At 40.5% G+C, this 26,143-nt stretch overlaps 1 protein-coding gene across 1 annotated transcript in view; it reads left to right on the forward strand.

Annotated features, from left to right (window-relative positions):
* TNFSF12 (TNF superfamily member 12) overlaps positions 1 to 26,143 on the forward strand; it is a 199,941-nt gene that overhangs the window by 61,748 nt on the left and 112,050 nt on the right. The window contains exon 3 of the mRNA XM_044076337.1: positions 10,890 to 10,925. Coding sequence (XP_043932272.1) covers positions 10,890 to 10,925 — 36 coding nt within the window. The remainder of the gene's footprint in view (positions 1 to 10,889; positions 10,926 to 26,143) is intronic.

The following is a 26,143-nucleotide window of genomic DNA, read 5'->3' on the forward strand; positions in this document are numbered from 1 at the left end:
CCCATCCAATCATCAAGATTTTTCTTGAAGAGTGCTAATGAGGAGCTTTGTTTGATATAGATAGGTAGTTTATTCCAGAGTATGGGAAGTCTCTGGGACAGGAATCTATCCCTCTGGCATGTTCTGTTTATTGTGGTGGCAAGGTTTAGGTCCCTAGAGTGTGCAGCTCAGAGGGATTGGGATTTCTTTAAGTGGAGCATGTCCAACAGCTCTGGGTTTGACATAGCTTTGTATGTTAGGCAGAGATCACCTCTGAGTAGGCAATATGCGACGGAGTAAAGCTGGAGTTTTTTGAGACGGTCTGCATAGGGCATCTGTTTGAGGCCGGTAATCCTCTTTGTGAGGTATTTCTGCGGCCTTTCCAGTTGTTGTAGATGTCTTGTGAGGTACATACCAAAAGGGGAGTTGTACTCTATAGTAGGTCTAATGAGTGATGAGTAGAGGGGAACAATTACCTGTTTTTTTCTGTATGAGAAACCTTTTATGATGAGGTGTGCCTTGTAGAAGGATTTCCTAACTACTGTGGTGATGTGATTATCAAAGAAGAGACTACTGTCCACCTGTGTCCCAAGGTCTCTTATCACACTTTCAGTGTTAAGTATACTACTGCCTATGTAGTAGTTCATGGGTACAGAGTTTTTACCAAAGGGGATGACAATGCACTTTTTGGCATTGAGCTTGAGGCCATGGCTTTGACACCAGGCATCTGTCTCAGTGAGGCCCTTTTGTAGAATGTCCACATCGTTAGGAGTTTTGATTATGGCTTCTAGTTTACAGTCATCTGCGAACTTCGTTAGCCAAAGACCTTCTGTGTTAGCCTGTACTTCAGAGAAGTAGATACCAAACAGGAGAGGACCCAGGACTGAACCCTGTGGTACTCCACTTGTCACAGGTCTGAAGTCGGATTTGGAGTCTGCTACTTTCACAGTGTGGGTTCTGTCAGTGAGCCATTTGGCAACCCATCTTGTGACATAGGGATTTACACCTAGTTTAGTGAGTTTATCTATAATTCCAGAGTGGGGGATGGTGTTGAAAGCCTTGGCAAGATCTAGATAAGCTGTGTGAACCACCTTTCCTTTGTCTACGGCTTTGGTGACTGCTTCAAAGAAGTCTATCAGGTTTAGGAGACATGATCTTCCTTTTACAAACCCAAAATGGGTGTGGTCCAGAGTTTGGAGATTACCAATGTCTTTGTTTATAAGTTCCATGATAATACGTTCCATGGCCTTGCAGACAAGGCTCGTCAGGCTAATGGGGTGGTAGTTCCCGGGGTCTGTGCTGGCTGCCCCCTTGTGGAGTGGGATAACCGTTGCTGTGCGCCATTCAGCAGGCACAAAGCCTGAGGTGAGGCTATGATTAAACATGGTACTTAGGTGGGGTGCCAGTTCATTCTGTAGTTCATGTAGAATGCAGCCTGGGATGTTGTCTGGTCCCATGGATGCTGTGTTCTTGGCCTTGGAGAGTGTGTTTTTTACCTGTGCAGCCGTGATTACAGGAACTTTGCATTCTTCCAGTATAGAGATGGGCTCTTTAGGGGGTGAGAGGGGTAAAGTTAGCACTGAACCTATCTGCCAGGATGTTGGCAATATCAGTTGGGTCTGTATATTTAGTGCCATTGTGCTGTAACTAAGAGCACATCTGAGTGTTGCCATTGAGATTCTTGACATTGCTATACAATGTTTTGTGGTTGTCTTTAGAATCAGTGGCGATTTTGTTTTTGTAACTAGCTTTGGAAGATTTTATCAGGGATCGTAGCTTCTTACTGAGGCTGACCAGGGAGCTCCTCCACTCGTGGGATTTTACTCTCTTTTGCAACAGTTTCTTCCTTCTGTTGTACAGTTTGTTTATGGCAGGGGACCACCAGATTGGCTTCCTTTTTTTGGAAGATAGCATCTTGGTTCTGTTTGGGATAGCACGATCCATGCACTCATGTAAGTGCTTATAAAGTGCAATTGTTTAGGATTCAGTAGTCGTAACTGTATTGTCCATCTGCATGGGTGTCATGAAGTTCACCACTTCTGTCTTAAGAAGCGTAAAGTTGGCTTTGGAGAAATTTTTTACCATAGTTTCCTTAATGGGGGGTGGGGGCAGGATGTGGATATCTAGGGTAATTAGCTTATGGTCGGATCGGACTAATGAGGCATTGACTTCAGGTGTGGAACACACATGTTGGTAATGACTAGATCTAGGATATTGTTGCCCCTGGTGGGGGTGTGGATAAGTTGATCCAGGGCATTGGAGTTTATGAATTCCAGAAAGCATTGAGTGAAGGAGTTGGTACATGAGTAGTTTTCCCATTTAATGGTGGGGTAGTTGAAATCGCCCATTATTAAGGTGTTTGGTTGAACCCTAATATTTTCCAGTACATCAGGAAAAGAGGAGTGGGAATCCTGGGGCATGGTGGGTGATCTGTAGCAAGCTACAATTTGGATTGTAGTTTTTCCCAGAGTTAGTTGCACTTGGATAACCTCGGCTGCATTATGCTGAGCAACTAGCCTGGAGGTGTGGATATCCTTAATGAATATGGACACACTTCCGCCTTTGGTGTTCCGGTCCAGGTTACATGGCCAAAAAGTGTGGAATGAGTTATAGCCTGATAGTGCAGGGGTGCTCTCTGGAGCCTTGAATCAGGTCTCAGTCACTGCACAGATATCGATGTTCTCCATTTTAAGGAGTGCCTTGAGTTAGTGCATTTTGAGATTTAGACTTCTAGCATTGAGTAGCATCATGCTCAGTTTTTGTTTGCCTGTTCCAGTTATGGTGGTGAATTTGTTATTTGAACCTTGCCTAAAAAAGGCACTATAGGGGTGGCAAGAACCTTAGCCAGTATGCGGAATCCCAGGGGTGCCAGGTGCAGGCCATCTCTGGCAAAGCATCGTGGTCTGTCGACCATGTCATCCCAGGCAGATAGATACTGGATCCCGTTAAAATGGCACCAGAAGCTTAGCCAATTGTTGAAGTCAATAATTTTGTCCTTGTACTGCGGCATCATTCTGGGTGATGGCAGAATGCTACTCAGGGCTAGGGTCATACCTGCCTGGGCTACAAGATCAGAGAGCTCTTCCATGTCTCTTTTCATGTAGTCCAGGGAGGTACATCTCAGGTAGTTCACACCAACATGACAATGACAGAGTCATATTTGTACTTGTGGAGTGACCTGAGTGCGTGGGTTATGTGGCGGATCCTGGGACCTTACAGGCAGCTGGCAGTAACCTTCTCCTTGTTTAGCCTGGTGAGTGGAACATCAGTGTGCCTGACTATAGAGTCACCTATGACTAGTGTGTTGGGTACATTGTTTTGCCTTATTGGCTGTGGTTGAGTGGCACACTGAGGCTGCGGGCTATGTGTCATTTGGGTTGTGTTGGGGGGTGGAGGTTGCGTGCATTTCCACTTTGGAGGTCTCTGTTGCTTGAGCAGATTATTATTGAGAGCCTCTGCGAATGTTTTTGTGTTTCTATGTGTGAATTTTGGTGGTGTAGATTTAGTGAGACTATGTGATGAGTGTGGTGTGGTGCAAGTGTTTACCTTCTCCTCTTGACTGTCAAGTTCAGTCTTGATTGGAGAGAGCTTTACCTACAGTTTGGCTAGATAAGTGCATCTCTCACAGGTTGTAGTGTTGGGTGGTAGGAGGAGAGGGTTCTCTGTGTACATGAGGCAATTTCTACATTGCCCCTAGATGCCCAGATTCATCAGATAGACAGGAGAGAACACTGGAAGCTGACTCTTGGACATGCCTAAATAAAAAAATATTTTCCTCTAGATAAATGAGGAAAGTGAGTACAAGAGCTGTTTTTCTCTAAGCAAGTGAGGAAAGTAAGTACCAAAACTGTTTTCCTCTGGGTAATGAGAAAGGTTGAGTGCTGTAGTAATTAGTAGGTTATTTAGTGCTTACAAGTTCTGAACAAGTGCTGATCACGAATAAGCAAATTCAAGTGCTAAAACTAAGAATCTGTATCTGGACTAAACTAGTTACAGAAAAGGGGGGAAACAGTGCAAATGTGGGCTTTTAAATCAGAAAGTTGAGAGAGATGGAAAAACTGCCCAAACGGCCAATAACTACAATTTCTGGGCCAGAACCACTCCTTATGTGGTAGATAGGATACCTAGTGCTTACCACTCCCACTGATAAGCTAGAAAGCTTCCCTCCAACACAGAAAGCTTGGGGGGGGCTCAGAAGCTTACATACAGCCCTGGATACAGCAAATCTGAATCTGGACTACACTAGTTACAGGAAAGGTATTTTTTTTATATATATATACAGAAAAGTAGCTAAAACAGCAGTCAAAGCAATTCAAATGCAGTGGAAGCTAGCACACTTGAGTATGTAGCAGTGTTAGACCAAACAGTTTAAAAAATGCAATTAAATTAAAAATGAATAAAAACAAGTGCAGAAGGAGTCTATTAGGTAGAATGAAGTAAAGAGATGGGACTGGGGGGAGTGTCCCAGATCAAATCTACAGTGGGGGCGGGCAACTGCAAAAGCCTTCAAATTTATACAACAACACAGGAATAGGGAGGGTGGGTATTAAAAACTATATAGTGAAGCAAAAATAACAGTGCACAACTCTGAAGTCAGCCAGTAATGGTATAAAATTAGTCAAACAACAATTACCTGTACACAACTCTGAAGTGCCAGAAAAATATACTCAGCTCTGTATATCTCCAGATAGTTTGAAGAGCACTCTGTCAGGATACAGGAAGGCTCCAGCAATGATAACATGTTTAGATGGTGAAACAACAGCGAGATGGGCTAAGAGAATAATGTAATAGAGATCAGGAAATTTAAATAATAGTGTAGTAGTGAGAGGGAGGAGATACATAAGAAAACATAAGGGTGACAGCAGAGGGGTAAAGAGGGAGGATGGGAATGGTGTGAGTGGAGAGGTTATGTTATATGAGATGTGGTGTTAGCACATGTGCAAAGCCATGTTGAGGAGAGGTGTTGCTTCAGGGAGCTTTTGAAGACAGTTGCTGAGCAGGTAGATTTAAGTGTTGGGGGAAGGGAGATCCACATCTTTACGATGGCGAAGGAGTAAAGCATTTGACCAGCAGAGAGATTGGGTTTTTCTACATTTAGGAGTAGTTGATTGTCGGACTGGAGAGGTCTGTTTGGGTGACATAGTCTAAGTACTGACGACTGAGCAGGGCAGTTTGAAGGCTTAAAAATGATTTTGTGGGCAGTGGTTAGTTGGATATAAGAGAGGTAGTTAGGAAGTTCTAGCCACTTTACTTTGAATAATGATGAGCATGGGTGAGATAAGTAAGTAGCATTAGTAACAAACTTAGCAATTTTATTATAACATGAGTCGAGTTTGGATTTACAGATGGCTGAAAGTTAGGAGAGGGGCACTGTATAAAAGAGAGGGTAATAGAAAGGAAGAGACAACGGATACTCTTGCTGTAGGAGTGAGTAGGTGTTTATGTCGATAGAGGGAGCCAAGTTTTTGATGTTTTTTTTATATTGGACTGAATATGCAGGTCGAATGTGAGGTTTTCTTCTATGATGACACCTAGGAGTTTAGTGCTAGGTACAATTTCGATAATAGTACCATTTACAGACTGAATAGTAAAGTCCTCTTTTTGCAGGGGTGTGGTCTTTTTTGGGGAGAAAGAGTACCAGTTTGGTCTTTTTGGGGTTCAGGGCAAGATAATTCTTAGACATCCACCTTTCAGTTGCGGTGAGGGCATTTTGGGTGAGTTGGTGTAGTTTGGAAGAGGAGCTTGCAGTGCAGAGGATAGTGGAGTCATCTGCATACTGGATGACTGAGCCTTGAGTAAGGGAAGAGTGGAAGTCATTGATAAATATGATAAACAGAAGAGGCCCTAAAATGGAGCCTTGGGGAACCCCTGTGGTAGTGTTTAGGAAAGGGGAGTAAGAATTTTGCCATTTGGTTGACTGTCAGTGAGGTAGTGAGAGAACCAGTTTAGAGAGTGGGTTGAGGTACCTATGTTAGTGAGTTTAGTAAGAAGGAGAGGGTGGGATATTATATCAAAAGCCTTAGAGATGTTAAGGAAGAGAGAGGAGATGATTTTTCCAGCATCACGGGCTCGGTCAACTAAGTCCATGAAGGCTATGAGTGCTGTGGTAGTACTATGTCCAGAACTAAAACCATGTTTGATGGGGGACAGAATGTGGTTATTGGTCAGATGGTGAAGAAGTTAAGTATGAATACATTTTTCCAGAATATTAGAGATAGGTGACAGTATGGCAATAGGAACGAAGTTCGTAGTGTCTATGTTGGGACGACCCTTGTGTGGAGGGAGAATGTAAGCTTTTTTCAGATGGTTGGGACACAGGACTCTTGAATAGATCTACTGAGAAGTATGCTAATAGGGTCGGAGACAGAGTTTGCTGACATTTGCAGGAATTTAGAGGGTATGTTTTCAGGGGCAGTTGTGCATGGTTTGAGTTTTAAAAGCAATTTTGTTATAGTGGATGTGGGTATCAGTGACAGGGTAAAGTTGGCAATGGGGGGGAGGTACATGAATTTGCTGTAGGGTGGTTTGGGAAGGTCAGGTCAGCCAGAGGAAAGGAGGATGTTAAATTGGCTATTGTGTGGATAAAGTAGGAGTTAAAGGTTGTAGCAATTTCAGTGGGTGTTTCATCAGGTCCTGGGCATGGATTTTTGCTAGAGCCCGAGTTTAATAAAGAATAGAGAGAGCTCCAACATTTCTTAGGATTTTGCTTAAACTGATTTTGTAATGTAAGGTAGTGTTCTTTTTTATTTTGAATTACTAGACATTTAACCTGGTTACGAAGTTGTTTGTGGTGTGTCAGGTCAGATGGGTTTTTGTTTTGCCATAGTTTCCAGGCTTTGTTCCTCCATTTCATGAGTTCCATTGTGGATTATGTTAGCCAACTGGCTTGGTTAGTTTTTATTCTCTTTACTCTAAGGGGAGTGAGATCATTTAGGGTGTTGAAGGTTGAGATGAAAAATGTAGTTGCCTCATCAAGGGGAAGAAATGTTAGTACATTCCAATTGATGCTTTGCAATCTTAGAGTAAAGTTCGAGGGACAAAAGTAGGAAAGATCTCTAGTTTGCCTTTACTGATGTCTATTTATTGCTGTGGAACTTTCTCATATTATAAAGGTGGGTAGGTGGTCACTTATATTATTGGGGAGTGTACCAGAGGATGCGATCTTATTAGGATCAGACACTAAAATCCAGTCTAAGATTGAGCCATTAGTAACATTTTAGTAGGCCTGGTTATATTGGTAATTAGCTGGTTGAAGTTATATAGATTGATATAGAATGAAGACTGGTGAAGGGATATGTCTAGCCAGTTGATATTTACATCTACAATACGATTGTATTATATTTTATGTCTTTTGCTGCCCAGGCAAGTATTTCCTCTAGAACCAAAATGTTACTGCCTGGGGGAATAAAAATTACTATAATACAGATATTTTATGCTGTTATTCATTTTCAGGAAAGAAACTAGTAGTTCAGCTGTAGAAAACTGGGATGGGTTTGTATATGGGGCAATGGTGAAGGCAGTTGGGTATATTAGAGAGATGCCTCCACCTTTCTTATGGGGTCTATCAGCACTAAGACAGGAGAGGCCTGGGTGCATGAATTCTGTGTCCCTGATGTAGGGTTTAGCCATGTTTCAGTTGCAGCAATGATATCAGGCTTGTTTGCACATTGAGCAGTGGATTATTTTTTTGTTTTCCTGTTTACTACATAAAGGGTGTTCAGAAAAGCTGAAGATGCGCCGTTTAATGGAAAGTCAACAGAGAGGGAATGATAAAAGCTGTGAGCACTGTCTGTAAAAAAAGAAGGTAGGAGAAGCATGGATTCACTGGGATACAGAATACAAACATTCCAAGGGAATAAAAAGTCAAGTCCCTCAAAAGGGATGACAGATTATGGGTCAGTCTTGAAGATGACGTAACAGGTTCAGTCAGAGTAAGAGTTTAGGAAGGCATGGGGGCACTTACAGAGTTAAGAAAGTTCACCTCAAGAAGGAAAATGAGAGGAATGCTGCATTGAGAAATGAAAAAGAAAAAAAAAATAACAACTGGCACTGATTTCAGAGTTTTTATAAGTAGCCTGGCCCCAGTCCAGTAATCTTGCTTACTCAGCAAGCCATCCAGTGAAAAACAGCAGCTGGAGAGATTGTAAGGATTTTTTTTTACATTGCGACACACAATAAGATTTGGGCAGTCTGTAGGTGGATAAACATTTGAAAGCAAGAAAAAACAGGTATGTTTTATATTTACTTATGAGGTAAATCCCATTCCAGACAAATGGCCCCTAAATTCTGTTTTAACAAATATGTATATTGCGAGATCTATCCAATTGTTTTCGATTTCCAGTGTCCCTATGCTAAATTCATGTTTTAGTGATAAATCAAAAAAAAAAAAAAGTTAAAGACTGCAGTGAGTAAATAATGACATTTGAATTTCAGACTTCATATCCTTCAGAAAATGTGTGCAAACACAAAACCTGCTGTTGTAGCAACTAAGGACAATATTTAAAACACGTCCATGATTTTAGCTTGTTGTTGTCTCCACTATTTTCGGCTTTGTCCCTGATTCTTGCAGTCAGTAATATGGTTATAATTGCTGATTATGGAGGCCATCTGTGAAAAATAGTGACTTACCCCTGTTGTTGTGTGACTACTGTTAAACAACAGTCACCGATCTGCTGTGGTATGAGCAATATCACTCAATGGTACAGTATATTATTGCAGTCAGTGTAAAATTAGTATTGCCATGGCTTGTGTGTGTGTGTGTGTGTGTGTGTGTGTGTGTGTGTGTGTGTGTGTGTGTGTGTGTGTGTGTGTGTGTGTATGGGGACATTGCAGTAGATTTGATAGTAGTAAGCTAGTCACAGCTACCTTCACTTTACATCACTGTCTAACATCTGCACTGCACATAGTAAGTGGATGTCCTAGTGGTCTGACAAGAGCAGGATGTGTGTGAAAGCACACATAGTAGCACTGTGCTGTAATGAGCACATTATGATTTCATGGCTCTTGACTCTGTTGAGTTACTGGCTCTGGCTTCTGCTGCCAAAGTCTGCATGTCCACTCTAACTTTATCCAACTGTTCTGGTTTCTTACAGCACCACAGAAATATGCATATGTGAACTCGAGTACCTCCAATTTGCCTGTAGGTAAGCATGCAGTATGTGTGTATCTGCGTGCATACGTTCCTCACTAAAAGTATACAGGGTGTAAGTAACATGTCCTATGCAGACCACCTCAAGGCTCTACCCCTTTATTTGGTCTCCTACAGGCTGTTGAGGGGAGATCTATGTCTGACATACAAGGCACTGTCAGACCTCAGTCTGAACAAGCTCCTGCATATCTGCAAAACAAACAGCACCAGAATTACCCATTCTAAAGACTTAAACTATGCCTGTGATATAAACAGGACCTTCTGGAAAGACAGGTCTTCCCCAGAGACAACCCCTTCTCTGGAACAGGCTCCCCATCCATGTGAAGCAGAGTTCCTCCCTAACCCAATTCAAGTGTAACTTGGACAACAGGATTGGGAACAGGAAATTCATCCCTGGTTTAACATCTATATCTCTAATGGACACAGGCAGTTTATAATGATTCATATCCCAGGCTCCTGCTTGTAAATGTTTCATTTCCCAAGCCCCTGCTTACACTTACCAATGGCACCAGAACAAGTCAGAGATTTTGTGATGCATGGCTAGGTTTATAAAGGACCATCTGGTTATTAGCCTAGTAAACACCTATGAACCTAAGATGGATGCTATGTAAGTGTGTGTGTGTGTGTGTGTGTGTGTGTGTGTGTGTGTGTGTGTGTGTGTGTGTGTGTGTGTGTGTGTGTGTGCGTGTGTGTGTATTCTTTATTCTTCCATTTTCATCCAAAACTGACATTACAGCAGTATACAGAAGATGTCTGCCTTTTGGAGGTCGGACTTTGCAGGCATACTTTACATACCTCTGACTAAAGCAACTGCTGTCTGTGCCTTGATTTCCATCCCAATATAACACCAGAGGGATACACACTATTTCCAGATATGAGTTATGCTTTGTTGGAAGCATTTTTTTCACTTTATTGTGAATTGTTATTGTTACTGTGTCAGGCATAACATTTTTTTCCTTACTCTTAGGTTTTGTTCAAACCATCATTAGATCAAAAGGCTGGAAAAATAGTCTAAAATGTACCTCAGGAACCCCATGGTTTTGGGGGCCCAGCAGCCCAAGTCCCCTGGCTTAGCTCATGTAATTCCTTCACAGTTACTATGGTATAGCTTTGGCCAGTGTGTTGAAAGGAAACAGAACAGCTGTTGACTATGACAAAATGTGAGAAGAAGGTAGAAAACAAAGGAATCTATATGGTGTGATGAGGCAAGGATGAGGAAAACAGGGACACCAGGGGATATGTGCAGGGGGAAAGGTGGGCAAAAGGGGGCAATGGAGCTCTTTGTCAAGGGTTCCACTTCACCTAAGGTAGACAATGCTTATCACCCCCATCCCCACTCCTGTTGGTCTACTTTCCAAACACCCTAGCAGTCTACTTTCCAGATTACCCCCATGCAAATTTCTAGATATTCTACTGCTGGTATACTGAACAGTGCTCCAAAACTGAATTAGATGACTTACTAATCACATAATTGTCACCCTGAATGACAATAGAACAGTATTTGTTTAAGCCTAGGGAAATGCAGAGGGAAATTCCTTTTCACATATCTTTATAGTCTGCAACCCTAAAAAAAAAAAGTTGTGTAGCTTTCACTGGGGTCGTTGGTTCAGCTTGATGTACTTTTCCTGGTGAAACTATTCTTTCCTCTTTTTAGAAAGTATATTTAAACAATGATTCAGATCTTCAGACTAAATTCTGAAGTATGCCAGTAATGACTTCCAAATGTCAAAATACTCAGCCATTTTTGTTTCATGTTTTGCAGTGACTCAAGGACAAGATGGCCTTACGAAGACAGCAGGTATGTGTCAGTGTTATCATGCAGTTAAATGTTCGACTCTGATGCTTGTATTTCTCTCCTCCTCTCTCTCCCTCCATCACCATGGCTCTCTTCATGTTCCCTCATGCTGTGTCCTTCCCTTCCTGCTCGTTTACATCAAGTTATAGGCTATAAAGTACGCTATGCATGCAAGCTGGAAAAGTTCTCTTTGTTTATCCGTCTGTCATCTATATATGTATCTACCTATCTATCCATCTAGCTGTCTATCATCTATTTATCTATCATTCCATCTGTCTATCGTCTAGCTACCTTAGCTGTCAGTTACTCTACATGAATTTGAACCAACAGCAAAAGTCCACAGCAGAATATATATATATGAATTTGTTTACAGGAGTAGAGTACTGATCTCAATGAACTAATTCCAGTCGCCAAACAGGTGTAAACAATCATATCCACTTCCTCAGCTGTGTCATACACTCTCCAGGAAAGAAGCCATTCTTCCAAGTTTCCCCAGAACAAACTGTAATTACAAAAATGCTTTGACATTTCTTAATAACTGTTTATGTAAAACATTATAAGCACTTTATAACATTCACAGCGAGCCTAGTTCAGTGTTTCCTCATAAAGAAATGAATGATACCATTCAGGTTTAACTATTTTTTAGTTTGCTCCTAAGCAATAGTAGTTACCTGACAGCCATCAAGGCTGTCCTGTAACAGACAAGTTTGCAGAACTATCAGTCAGCAATGATCTGGGTCCAAAATAGAATGGTGACTGACATTGCTTGCTGACTAACCCTGAGTAAAGCTTAACAGAGTGTGAGTGTGGACTCTCTTACACTTACATCTGCCCTGTTTATGGTCATTTGTTTGTCTTAGTTAGTTACCCTGTGAACTTATCTACCACAAGCCCTTTTAAGTCACAATATGGGCCACAGGGGCAAGTCCCTTTCAGTAGTACTTTATCCAACAAGTAATCCCAGCTACATACATATGCAGTACTGAATGAGACAGAACAGGACTCAGGACTCAAGAAAAGTGTGCTGAAAAATCTGAATGTAGAGGTTTACAGAGCCAAAAAAAAAAAAAAAAAACAGAAGACAAATTTAGAAGGAAAAAAAAACTTGTAGAAAACAGGATTATATATAGCTTACAAGTCACAGTAACTGAGTAAAAATAGCAATGTGAGAAACTTTTATTTTCTGCAAGAAAAAAGATGATGTAAATGTGAAACAAGCTTCTTGCAGAGGCAGTGAGGGTCAAAACAGTAAGAGAATTCATGAGTTTATGTATGAGAGAGACAGAAGGAAATTCTTGTGGGATTGCGCTACGAGAATAAACTATATGATCCTTACAACATTTCATGTTTCTGTAAATTAACTTAGTATGAATTGGATTTTTTCCCAATTTTTATTGCTCATTATATGACTAATCTGCTAAACTAAACCAAAAACTCATACTTTTGACTCTATAATGCCTTGCAGAGAAAGCAAGTAGAAAGAAAGGACAAATGCTTTATGTGACATTTCAAAAGGAGGAATGTTCTGCTCATAAATGCAAAGGTACAGAAAAAAATGTCCTCCCTCGAAAGTGGTGTGAAGAAAAAACATTCAATCACCTTACCAGTAACTATCCCTTCTTGGTTTCCTTTATGAAGACTAAAACATAAGAGCCATTAAAAGAATTTCAATTAGAAATGCTGGTACCTGCAATTATAGTAGGCATTATCTTCACTGCATTCTCTCTTGCTAAATCTCTGCTCTATGTACAGATAGTTATAGTGCTCATGAGTATTTAAGTTAGCAGCATTCTTTGCAAAACTATTCTTATAATCTGATTTGTTTAAATTACAAGGAGGGTTGAACTGCAAGGTCAAACAACTGCCACTTTACTGAAATCTCCTAATAAATGTGATCAGTTCTACCACAGTTGTGGTAAAAATGTCCGGTAAAGGGAAACAAACCAGTACACCAAAACACTTGGCTAAGCATATTAGAACAGCCAGTAACAAAGCCAATTCTATTTCTGACTCACTGCAGAAATGCATGCGTTTGTTATGCACACTATGCAAATATTACGGTAGAAGTGAAGAGAATGCTGTAGGATAGGCTTCACAAGTAAAGGCATGTGCATGACTAGAGATGAAGGTAGCTCAAACTCTGCTCTCAGTCAAGTAGTCAAATAGGGGACATGACACAGGTTCATAAGGTCAAGGGGGGTAAGAAACTGTCACTTTGATACGGAAAGGCACAGAGATAACAGGGTACAGTCAGCAAATTGCAGAGAACTATCCAATTTAAATGCAAACGTGCTTCTCTACAAATACAGCTGTGGAATCATGTCATGGATAACTAGATGAGTGCCTTAGAATGCACAGAGACACTGGAGGAATGCATGCGATAAGTGGAGAAACAATTAAGGGAAAGAGAAACATTTATGGGAGTTAGAATTTAAAAGTATTTAGAGGCAGGCTTGATAACTTACATGACTATACTGCAGTGCAGGCATAATTACACACTGCACTGCACTGTGGGCATAATTAAACACACTGCAGTGCTGGCATAATTACACACTGCATAGTGGCAGCCTCTGTAAGACACAGAAGGACAAGAACTGCAACTTCCCACAGATGGGCCACACAAACTAAACTAAAAATAACAAGCCAACAGCATAATAGAGTCAGGACAGAGAAACTGAACTTAGGAAGTGAAAAGAAGGGAGGGTAAAGAGGTGTAAGGTACAAACAGGTAGATACTCATATTTAGGGATATAGGATTGATTAAGAACAGAGACAGATTTTAGCTAGAAAGTCTTTCAGAATTATTTTAAAGGACTAGAAGGAGGGCAATGACCTGATGGATAAGGTAAGGAGTTCCAGGTCTTAGCAACATTCAGTAAAAGCAAAATGAAAACTCCAGCAAAGCTAGAACTTCCACTGAGTTACCTCCCAAACCTCTTGTATCAGAGGCACATGGGATATATGCAAACGACCCTTATGAACATCAAATGTTTCAGCTAATTGGCGATTCTGAATGCCCATGACTTGTTTTGTCGTTTTAATGGACATTTCTTATGCTTAGTCAAACACTCTACTTGTGCTGGGCTGATGAGGTCATACCATGGTTGAAATATGCATATATCCCATGTGCCTCTGATACAAGAGGTTTGGGAGGTCATTCAGTGGAAGTTCTAGCTTTGCTGGACTTTTCATTTTGTTTTTAGCTGAGAAGAGTTGTTGTAGTGCTAAGGTAAGGTTGGAAACCATGTTACATGTGGGGCTTAGTAAGCATAAATTTATATATAATTTTATGGTAACAAATTAAAGTATATGTTTATTTATAAAGTAAGTATATTTTTATATTTCTATTTATATTGTAACCACTACTGTTCAATATCATTATAAAAGTGAATCACTATGTAATATTATTGCCATAATCTCTCCATTTCTTCTCTAAAAGAAATGCTTTTCTCAGCTGCACCAAACAATTCTTATTCCTTTACTTTCTCTAATATAACTTGCCACATTAGTAATTTCAGCTTCAGTTATTAAATGATCAGTAAAATATACCTCATTTGTTGCAATCTTTCTTTATTCTAAACATTCCATAAATGTTAAGGAATCAATTTCTCTTCTTTGTGTTCCTATCCTATGTGTATGCCTCCTCTTTTCACCTACTTGCAACTACCCGTTTTTAATCATTTGACTTTCTATCAAAATATCCTTACTTATCTTTCCATCCCCTTTTCTCAAATTCTAATTAAAGTCTCCCATGATAATAATATCCATCTTTGGTAAACCATACTGGTTTTAATTCCTAAAAAAGTTATGTTTTATTTGTATTTTTTTTTTCATGAGTGTAATCATATAACTCCTATCAATCTCTAAACGTTTTCCCTTTCCACACACCACACATCTCATACTTCTATCTGTTGGAACTACTGTGACATCCAAAACAGTTATGCTTTTTTTCTAAACATCACAGCAAACCCCAAACATAGATCCTTTCCAGAACTCCACCGTATTCCCCATATAACTTAATCTTGCCTCATTTTTCATTCAAAAATCTAACATCCTGTAAGCAATGGCATCACATTTTTGACTCTGACACCAGTTCAATATATTTATTCTTCTCTTTTCATTAAACTGTTCACATTCAACAATCATATCTTTATACTAGCTTCTTAATTTTCTGCAATTTTTTCAGCAACAATTTTCCTTTCCCTCACTCACCCTTTTTCACTTTTATTTATTTATTTATTTATTTGATGTTTGTTTACTGGGAAAATCCGAATGGACACAGGTCCTTTATCAGTGAAGGCCCAGGGAGAAAAGCTCCAGCAACAAAAAATGCAAACATTGTACAAGTTACAATAATACAAGGAAATTCCAGTAGCATTCACAATCATCAATAGTACAATGTTGAGCAATACAGTTCTTTAGAGGTTACATTAACATAACATGTGACACAAAAGTATATACATTTAAATAATGAGGAAAAGCAAGTTACATTAGAAATGAGTGCATAGATTGGACTAAAATAGTACCCAATAAGGAATATGTGGTTAAATATACTGAGGTTAGAGTTATCCACGAGAGTTGCATGAACAGAACCAGGAGTCTACTAAATGAGTAGTTAGGAGCTTTTTAAATTGTACTGTGGAGCAGTTAGAGGTAATAGGGGTTGGCAGTTTATTCCATATTTTTGGAATGTTATTTTAGAACAGAGATTCCCCAGCTGCGTTGTTAGCTTTGGTGGTTTATAAAATGAGTTTATTACTGGAATAGAGGGCTCTAGAAATGGTGTATGGTTGTATAAGGTTTTGGAGAGCAGGGATTTTATCCAGTTGATGCAGGATTTTGTGGGCAAAGGTTAACTGTTTATAGTCGAGGAAGTACTAGCCATTTTACTTGTTAAAGAGCTGTACAGTCATGTGTTCTGTGTGTGGCATCAGTTGCAAATTTGGCAATTTTATTGTAACAAGATTCCAGCTTGGTAAAATCAATTTTATGGAGGTTGGTTAGTAATGGGGAGGCATATAGAAGAGTTGATAGGAGGTGTGAATTGGTGACGGCAGCTTTTGTGGTTCTAATTAAAACTGTTTGCTTCTATAAAAAAATACCTAGTTTCTTGTGGACCTTCTTAATGGTTTGAGCAATATTAATGTCGGGTTTCAGATTATTGTCAATTTTGATGCCTAGCAGTTTAGTGTGTGTTACTGGGGTGATAACAGTTTTGTTTTTTGTCTCTATATTTAAAGCTATGTGAGAAGAGGGAGCTCTTGTGGGATGGGAGAGAAGAAGTTTGGTTTTACTGGAGTTTACAATGAGATGACTTTTCCTTCTTCATAACTGAAATGTTCAAAATGATTTTGTGCTTCAGTGTGCCTTCCCAATTCTTCTGCGCCAGTTTATCTTCCTCTTCCATAACACTCTTCTCTTTTTCACGTTCATTTTACTCTTCTATAGTAAATACATTATATATTTCTTCATTCATTTGCTCAGGGTCAAACCAATAATGATCTGTATTTCCACACCTTCTGCAGAACATTTTAAAACGTATTTGCCACAAGCCTTGTTACTCCACACTGATGGTATTTCCTTTAGCATGCTCATTAATTAAATGACCCCTGCACCACAGTGAGAACACATCTTAGTTTGACCCAATACTCTTTTTTCCATAAACCATTATTAAACTGGGTGAATGCACTATTTTTCCATGTTTAATATCAAGACACACCATTATTTCCCATCTCTATATTCTTCTTTAAGCCAAAATTCTTTTCACATCAAATACATTTTTTAAGTTTATGAGACAAGAACACATTTAGTTCATCCTTAGTTTGTATTTTTCATTTTCTTTTTAACAAACCACTTGTCCCTTTTACCACATAATAGTCCCACGGTTTACATGATTTTTTTACTTCAAATGCAGTCAAGAACTTTTCAGCCTTCAAAAATGTCTCAAAAGTGAGTTTGCAAGATATCTCTATACTGATATAATCGTCAGGCTTAATTCCCAAGAGTACCACCACTTTATCCCATATGAAATACCTGTCTATGAAAAAATCATTCTTATTTCCAACAAGTGCAAGTACTTGCTGTCTTTCTCTATTAACTCTGCTTATAGTACTTTTAACATTTTCAGTTTTAGCCACAGCAGAAACTTAACTTTTATCAGTTACCTTTTGCAAAGTCTCTCCCTTTTCCAACAATCCCAATCGTTATTGTCCTTGTCCCTTTGCAAAATGCCATCCACAGTGTTTTTATTAATCTTCTCTGTTTTATTTCCCCGTTCATCAAGAAAGCAGCTGTGAACTATGTCCAACCATGGCAGCATTGTTTCATCCTATGATTCCACCTCCTCCATCTTTTTGAACGGTGTTTGTGTATCCAAACCACCATCCTCAATTTCTGCTGAGCATATGTTGTTAAAAAACAAAACAAAACAAACAAAATAGATCATGTGTCTAAAAACAATACCATATGTTGTAATCCTCTTTCCACACAGTCTGCATCCTGTGGAATGTTATCTTCTTGCATAGAGTTCTTCTCCATGTCATCACCAACACCCTTGTCGCTCACTACAAAGCTCCTCTCCCTCTCCCTCTCTCTTGCAGTCCATCCATTTCTGATCTATGCTCTCTTCAAGTCTTGACCCTCCAGCAACCCAATGGAAAAGAGCAGAGGAAGATCCTCAATATCCCAGACACATTTCTCCTAGCAGTATAAATATCACCTTGGGTCTCCCCTGAAAAGAGACCACTAGCCTAGTGGGACAATCCTGGTCAAGAAAAGAACAAATAAAAGAAATTTTAGCACCAGATGGTGGAATCAGACTGACTATACACTTTTCCGTCAGAGATGGAAAAGTCCCTATACAGTCAGCAAAAACAAGATATGGAGCTGACTGTGGCTCAGACCATCAGCCTGTTATTTCAAAATTTAGAATAAAGAAAAAAAAAAACATTTAGGTCACTGAGATATGAACTGGGCAATATTCCTAAGAATATATATAGAAAGCTAATGAACAGATTTAAGGGATTAGGCCTGGTGGATGGAGCACCTAAAGAACTATGGACAGCAGTCTGTAATACAGTGCAGGAGTGGACATCAAACACATTCCTAACATAAAGAAGATTAAGAATGCAAAAGGTCTCTTTGTTGAGGCTTTGAAAGTGACCAAGAAAAAGAGGAGAGCAAAAAGCAATGTAGACAGGGAAAATAAGCTGGACTGACTCAGAATTTCTGGGTATACAAAGAAAAATAAAGAGGCATATTTAGATTAAAAAAAATGGAAGAGGATAAAAGAATATTAAAGACAACAGATCTATTCAAGTGGACTGGTGATAGTATGGGAAATGTCTAGCTAAAAATGGGCAAGATAAAAGACAAAGGAAAGAAAGGACTTAACCAAAGCAGAAGATATTAAGAATAGGGGCAGAAATATACAGAAGACAGTACAGATGAGTAGGTAATGTACCATAATGGCAACAGTTCAAATGGTTCACTGTTGCAGTATTAGGTCCCATCCATCCACCCAGCCTTCTAAAGTTCAGGGTCAAGGATCCTTCTCCCATGGGCTGGATATCTACGCCAGGTACGCACAAGCACGAGAGTATAAGGGCACATACACTTGCATCATTTTCAGAGTTTCCTGCCCTAATACAGAACATGTTTGAGTAGAACATTAGAAAAACTTCTTAAAGAAAAGTCAGAACCCCTTGAATGAAAATTTTAAAGGCAGTGTGAGTTTTGAATGGCAGAAGGAAATAAGTTAATGAATACCCCACCACAGCCACAAGGTTAAAAAAAAAAGAAGCTATGTACTTATCATAATGTTTCATCTGTATTGTCAATTTTTCATCTCTCCTCACATATGGGTCCAGATCCGACTCGGCTGTTACTAAGCTCGTGGAAACCAAAAAGCTCTTGGATACCTGACCTTACCCACAATGCATGTGTCACCATTACTTCAGATCTTGTTTGCTAGAATCATTACTATAGAAGAATGAATTTTAGTTTCTAATGTCAAAGAGATTTTTAAGGAGACCATTTCTGGAGTATAGCAAAACCAATCTAAAACCTGAAATTCTCTTTCTGTTCAACCAGGAATCTCAAGGAAGGGGGTTGGAGGGAGTGGATATGAGGAGAGATGAAAAATCAATAATACAGTTGGAACGTTATAGTGAATGCATAACTTCTTTATCTATTATTGTCAATTTTTCATCTCATCCTCACATATGGGACCAAGTCCCCAGCTACCTTAATCCCAGGTGGGCTCACGGGAGAATGTTCATCAAAACCATTGAACCAAAGAAGGCCCTTCCCCATATGACTGCTGCACAAATATCATCCATGGATGCATTTTTCTGAAAGACTGCAGATGTGGCCATCACCCTGGTAGACAGAACTTGAATGGATTTGAAAGGTTTCAGGCCTTTTGAAAAATAAATGAAGGAAATTCAATGAGAAAGTCATTTTGACAAGGTAACTTTGGAAACTATTAGGCCTTTTCTTGGGCCTGCAAAGGCAATAAATAATTGACTTGCTTTCTGAAACACTCTACTTCTGTGCATATAAAAACATAACTGCCTATGAGCATCCAATAAGTGCAGGACATATTCGGCCTTATTACTGAAATTAGGGAAGAAAACAGGGAAATGTAGTCTGATTAATATTTGTTTGTAAAACAACTGTAGACCGAAAGGAGGACTTGGTACGCAATGAGACTCTGTCTTTATGAAAAACCAAATACGGAGGCTGGGAAGATAGTGCCTGAATTTCTGATATCCTTCTCGCAGATGTAATAGCCACCAAAAAGATAGTTTTCCAAGATAGGAACTTAACATCACCAGTAGTTGCAGGTTCGAAAGGCAGTTGAACAATCAGACATAGTACCAAATTAAGGTCCCAAGGGGGGAGAAGCATCCTTAAGGGGAGGCCTTAACAACGGTACCTTTTAAGAAGGCTTTGCAAAGTTTGTGGGAAATGAGAGAACTGTTGTGAAAATTGGAAATGGCTGCTAACTATACCTTAATAGTAGAAGCAGCAGCTCCATTATCAAAAAGATGGGATAAAAATTCTAGAATAGAGTAAATAGGGGCCATGAGAGGATCCATATTGTGTTGTTGAGCCCAAATTACAAACCTCTTCCACTTACTCCTATAAAGTTTTTGAGTACAGCATCCCTTGAGGACTGCCCCTATAAATTAGGGTGAAGTAACTGCTGCATTTGTTGTTTAGGGGAGAGGCAAAGAGATCGCAGCAAGGCTGGCCCCATGTGTGGAAAATGTTCTCTGCTAAGTTCTGATTGAGGGACCACTAGTGAGGCATAAGAATGGCTCAACTCAACTTGTCTGCTATGACATTGGACCTTCTCAGAATGTGCGTTGCTCTTCTTGACACAGAGGATATGATCTGGTTCCTCCTTCCTTGTTTATGTACCACACCAATGACATGTTGTCTGATTGGACCACTATCGTTCTCAGAGGAACACCAGTCTGAAATACCTGGAATGCTAGAAGCACTGCCGTCATCTCCATGATGTTTATGTGGAGCTTGGCCTCATCTGTGGACCAGGTTCCTTGGGCCTTCTTTCTCAGATAATGCCTCCCACCCTATCTGGAAAGCATCTGTGGTTACTGTAGCTTGTGGCTGAGGGGGAATAAAAGGTTAACCTTGTGTCACCTGTTCTGAATGAATCCACCATGAAAGGTTCCTTCTGCATATGTCTGGTATAAGAATTGGGTGAGACATTGGTTGGTGGATTATTGACCACTGAGTAGCCAGAAGTCATTGCAGTTTCCGCATGTGAAACCTGGCTAACGGAACCAACACTATCACTGTAGCCATAGATCCTAATTCGTGTAGAACATGGTGGGCAGCTACCTTCTTATTCCTGATTTTTCTGTAAGTTTGCCATCTGATTGTTAATACTGTAGAAGGAGGATGTTTTGCAATCATTTGAGTGGTGCTTAGTAGTGCTCCTATAAACTCTAGTGCTTGAGTAGGTTACAAATAAGATTTTTGGTAATTTATGGTTATGCCTAGCTCGGAACAGACTTGAAGAACAGAGTCTCTTGTGTGGATAAGTAGATGCCTGGTCAGGGAGGATATGAGACAGTCATCTAAATAAGGAAACACTCAGAATCCTTGTCATCTCAGGTGAGCTGCAACCACTGCCATGCATTTGATGAACACTCTGGGGGCAGTAGTGTGACCAAAGAGCAGTGCTCTGAACTGGTAATCAGTAATCCTAGCTAGAAGCGTAAATATGTTCTGAAGCATCTGTTCATTTTTATATGGTAGTATGCATCCTGAAGGTGTATAGAGCACATCCAGTCATCCTGCTCCAGAAAAGGAAATATGGATTGCACCATGACGATTCAGAACTTGCAGCGCTAAACTGACTTGTTCAATCTGCTGAGATCCATGATTGGTCTCCAGTCCCCAGTTTTCTTTGGAAACAAAAAAAAAAAACCTTGAGTAAGTCCCAAATCCGCTCTGATCTCGGAGGACATCTTGAATGACTCTTTTTTCTAGCAGTCTTTGGATGTGAATGATTGCCTGATCCCTTTGACTGGGTGGAACATCTGGGATTCTCTTGTTGAGAAGGGGGCTGTTGAGAAAAGGGACTTTGGTAACCCCTGGATATTACCCTCTGCACCCACATAATGAAAGTTATCTTTTGCCAGGCTCTCCAGTGCAGGGATAGTCGACCCCCAATTGTCTCCAGAGGTGGACAATCGGGCCTCTTTCAGGAGTGCTGAAAGGGCTTCCCAAAGAAAGACTCTTGGGACCCTTGGTTCTGCAAACTTCTTCTGCTTTAAGGGAGCTATCTTCCATTACCCCCCACACACACACACACACACCTCTGGGGGAAAACTCTCCACATGTGTCTTGGTACGATCCTTGAGACTTCTTGAACCACATTTTTTTGCTGTCTCTCTGACCCTTAGGATAAGGTCTCTGAGGAGCTGAGAAATGTATGCCCACAGCAAAAAGAGTCTTACCTTCCTTCTCACACCTGGATAGCATATCTTTGACTTTGGGACCAAAAAGAGACTTGCAGTCAAATAGAGCATTGACAAAAGAAGACTTAAAAGACTCTGCAAAACTGCAAAGGCACATTGAGGGATGCCTCTTCACAGAAATGCTGGAACCTGCCACTCTACTCGTTCCTTCAGCTGCATGTGCGATGAGCCTCATGAAAGAATTAGCTACAGAATGTAGGGTGGCTAACTGGGAAGCTGCTTTCTCTTTTGCTTCCTCAGTTACTGCTCCTTCAAGGGTATCTGAAAACTCCTTGATCAGATCCCTTTGTAACTTGGTGAAATGTGAAAGATAGTTCAGTGACCACAAGGCAAAGGTTGCTGAAGAGAAAACTCACTTCCCACATCTATCTATTGTCCTAGAGTCCTTATTAGGAGGATGGATAGTTGAACTCTCCTCGGAAACTTCCTTCTTAGTCACTGCCGCCACTTGCCATGGCATCTACTGCAACCCCTTTCATCCAGAAGGCCCTGTCAGATGGAGCGATGATTATTTTATTTGCTGTCCAGGGGGATAGGCTCAATGGAATCTGTGGTCTCCCACACCAAATTAGAGATGAAACCTATGAGCTCATCAGTGGGTAGAGTCACCCAGGAGGTAGAAGGGTGGGAACAAAAGGCCACCAGGTACACCGACCCCTCAGACAAAGGATTACTGGGATGATAGCCCACCCCTCTGTTTCAGAATCTCCAGAATCTCCCCAAAGGAAACATCCTCAGGGGGTGATCGTTGGAATCCATCTCCCTCATCGAGGTCAGTGTCTTCCATGACTGACTCCTCTGTAAAGTCCAAATGCTTCCTCTTGCAACATCTCTTCCTAGGGACTTCCTCAGTAGGGTAGTCTGGGGAGGTATCGAAAGGAAGCAGGGGTATCTGGATGGGTATCCTGGTGCCTGATGTCCCGCTGTCCATGTGAAACATCCTGGTAAGGAGGAACATAGGCTATCTTAATGGGATTGCAGATCCAAGGGGGCAGGTGACCTTTTAGATGCAGTGGCTGCTACAGCCCTCTCCAAAGCCCCAAAGGCTGACCGTTCCTGAATGGATGAGGACTCCTGCTCTGACTAGCCATGCTTTTGGGATGGGGGTCTCCTCTAATCCAGAAGACAGTTCGTCAGCTCCGATGACCTGAGAGTTGAGTGCACCAGAGGTTCGCAAAGCTCACTACGACTCCAGGTCGAAAAGGCCAAAGAGCTCTGAGCATAAGTCTGATCCGAGGAAGAGGACATCTTCGGATCAGAGCTGAAAGGCACCAGGCGTATCTGATCCACCGACTCCAGAGCTTGCCCTGAAGTCAGAAGGGAGGAAGAGGAAAAGGGACAGGGGACAGTTTAGGCAGATCTGCTATTGTAAGGGTCAAAAACAAGGGGGACTTAGTGATGCCCTGCACCCACAAATCGTCTGTACCATCTGTTCCATATCTTCTTCAGTAAGGCTCCTGGTTGAACGAGAAGATGTTGCAGATGGGGTCCTTGGTCTGGATAAGAAGGGAGACTGTACCATTGATGGAACCAGATCAAATGTCGAGGAGTACCGAGTCCTCAGTAGTGTCAAAATAGGCTTGAAGGGACTAGTTGTCAGACCCAACATCAACGGATCCAATCCATCCTTACTAGATAGAATCAAAGCCAAAGAAGCTGGATCCAATGCAATAATGATTGGCGCCGAAGGCTCTGACCAGGTCATAGACTCCACAGGCTTGGAAGATTTTGCTCTCGGCTCCAAAGATTCCATCAGTGCTGAAGAGGATCTCTTCTGTCCTCTATCAGAGGATTTTGAGGAAAGTGATCAAGCAGGGCTCGAATTAGATGATTTAGTTTTTGTGGAAGAGACAGATTTTTCTTTACAAACAGCCTCCTTAAAGGCAGAAGGCAACATGCCCTCGAGATGAGCTTATTTTTTCTTTCAACCAAAGCTCGATGGCTGAAAGAATTGCAGATTGCACAATCCTCTTGCAAGTGAAGGGGCCCAAGACAATAGACACACAGGAAGTACGAGTCACTAAAGGGAATCCCATGTCCTCATTTGGTGCATTTTTTAAATCCAGCAGGTTTTTTTGTTTCTCTGCCATAATGTCAGAAATATAGGCAGAGAAACCACTCACACAAACTCATGCACACTAGAGTAAAACAGAGAAAGGAAGGGTTTATTTATTTATTTTTTAATACGAATAGATGGAAGTTGAAAGAAGGGAGAACTACTAACAACAGCAGTTAAGGAAATACCTTTAAAAGTAAAAGGGGAGGGAAGTAACCTATAAAAAGATGGTTACTGGCAGGAAACTAAACGAGATCGAGATAGAGAAAACAAAATTAATCTAATAAAAACAGTTACTGTAAAGGAAGGGTTATTAACAAGGGAGTTATAGAAAAGACTAAACACGCTAATAACATATAGAAAAATAGACTATAGAAGAAACATTTTTAATAATATGACCTGATAACCTAAAAGCTAGCTGATTGGACCATGTCTTTGCAAATCGGCAAACAAGATCTGAGGTAATGGGCAGAGATGCATTGTGGGGCAAGGGGGGTATCCAAGAGTTTTTTGGTTGCCACAAGCTTAGTAGCAGCCAAGTCAGATCTGATGGATCGGATCCAGACCCATACATGAGGATGAGATGAAAAATTGACAATATCAGATCAGTAATTATGTACTTACCACAATGCTAGATCCTTTCATCCACATCCATCCGATATGACTGATGAGTCTTCAGGTTGATTGTCAGACAACCCAGTAAAACTAATGCTTCAGCCTCAGGCTTCTTTAAATCTTCTGCCTCTTCTAATGTACCTGTGTGTGAAGCTATCTCTGTTCAAGTATGGTGCTAAACTAGACATCCTTCCTAATGACAACTTGGAAGGGGATAGGAGGGAGGGAGGGAGGGATGTCATATCAGACAGATGAGAATGAAAGGATCTACTGTCATTTTAAGCACACAACTTCCATATTCTATTGATCTTGTGTATCCGATCTGACTAATGGGTCATAATTCCCAGCTACAGAAACACTCAGGTGGTATGCTTACAAGAGACTTTTGGGTGTAGAGGATACAAACAAAACCTTAGACCTTTAAAACTGCATCCAATTTGTAATGTTTGGAGAAAGCATGCAACATAGATCAAGTTACTCCAGCACAAATATCATCTACTGAAGAATTCTTAATGAAGGCTGTAGATATATAGTAACATATCTCATAGAATGAGCCTTTGGTCTGCATGGTAAGGGACGACTGGAACAGTAAAGTAAAGAAAAGCGATGCAGTCAGAAAGCCATCTGGACAGAGTGACTTTAGAGTACAGTTTGAACCCAGGTTATTACTAGCAAAGAATACAAACAGCTGAGAATCCTTCGTAATAGGCTTAGTTCTGTGCAGAGGATGTATTCTGCATTGGTGGTATTGTTAGGGGAAATATACTAGCAGATGTATGGGATGATTCAAATTTACTTTGGAAGCCACCTTGGAAACAAATCAGGAGTTAGTATGTATCGAAACTCTGTCAGTATGAAAAATCAAATATTTATGTATTTATTGTCATTTGATTACCAGGAAAGCCCAAGTGGGTAGAACTTCTGCCTACTTTCAGTGAAGGCCCAGGGAGAAAAGTTCCACAATAATTTTACAATCTTCAAAAATAAAACAAAACCATCTGCAGTTTAAATAATTATAACAAATTAGTGATAATTTAAAACACTGGTTAAGAATCAATCCAAGCTGTACGACAATAATTCAATATTTAAAGAAATTTTAGACAGTTTGTAGAGAAAGTAAAGGAAAGTTAAGACAAACAGGAATTGCAATATGAAGTAAGGGAAAAACAAGTTTATTGTATATTTAGAGAGAATTTGAGAGAAGTAAGGAAGTAAGTGAAGAAGGGAGAGTAAGGAGTTATAAGGAATGAAAAAGTACTTGTTCACATTTAAGGATATAGTTTACCTTGGTTTTGAGACAGAGACAGATTTTAGCCGGGAAGTCTTTCAGAGTGGTTTTGAAAGATGGGAGGGAGGGTACTGACCTGATGAATACAGGTAAGGAGTTCCAAGCCTTAGCAACCTTGTATGCGTACAGACAATACCCACTTTGATAGGTTTGTAGACAGACAGGAGTTTTTGGTCATTGGATCACAGTGACCGACTGGGAACATAGTTAAGTAGAATGTGTCTTCATGCTGGTCAGGCAGATAAAT

The sequence above is a fragment of the Protopterus annectens genome, chromosome 7.part0, assembly GCF_019279795.1.
Source record: "Protopterus annectens isolate FY-2018-M chromosome 7.part0, PAN1.0, whole genome shotgun sequence".
Taxonomy (NCBI): Eukaryota; Metazoa; Chordata; order Ceratodontiformes; family Protopteridae; genus Protopterus; species Protopterus annectens.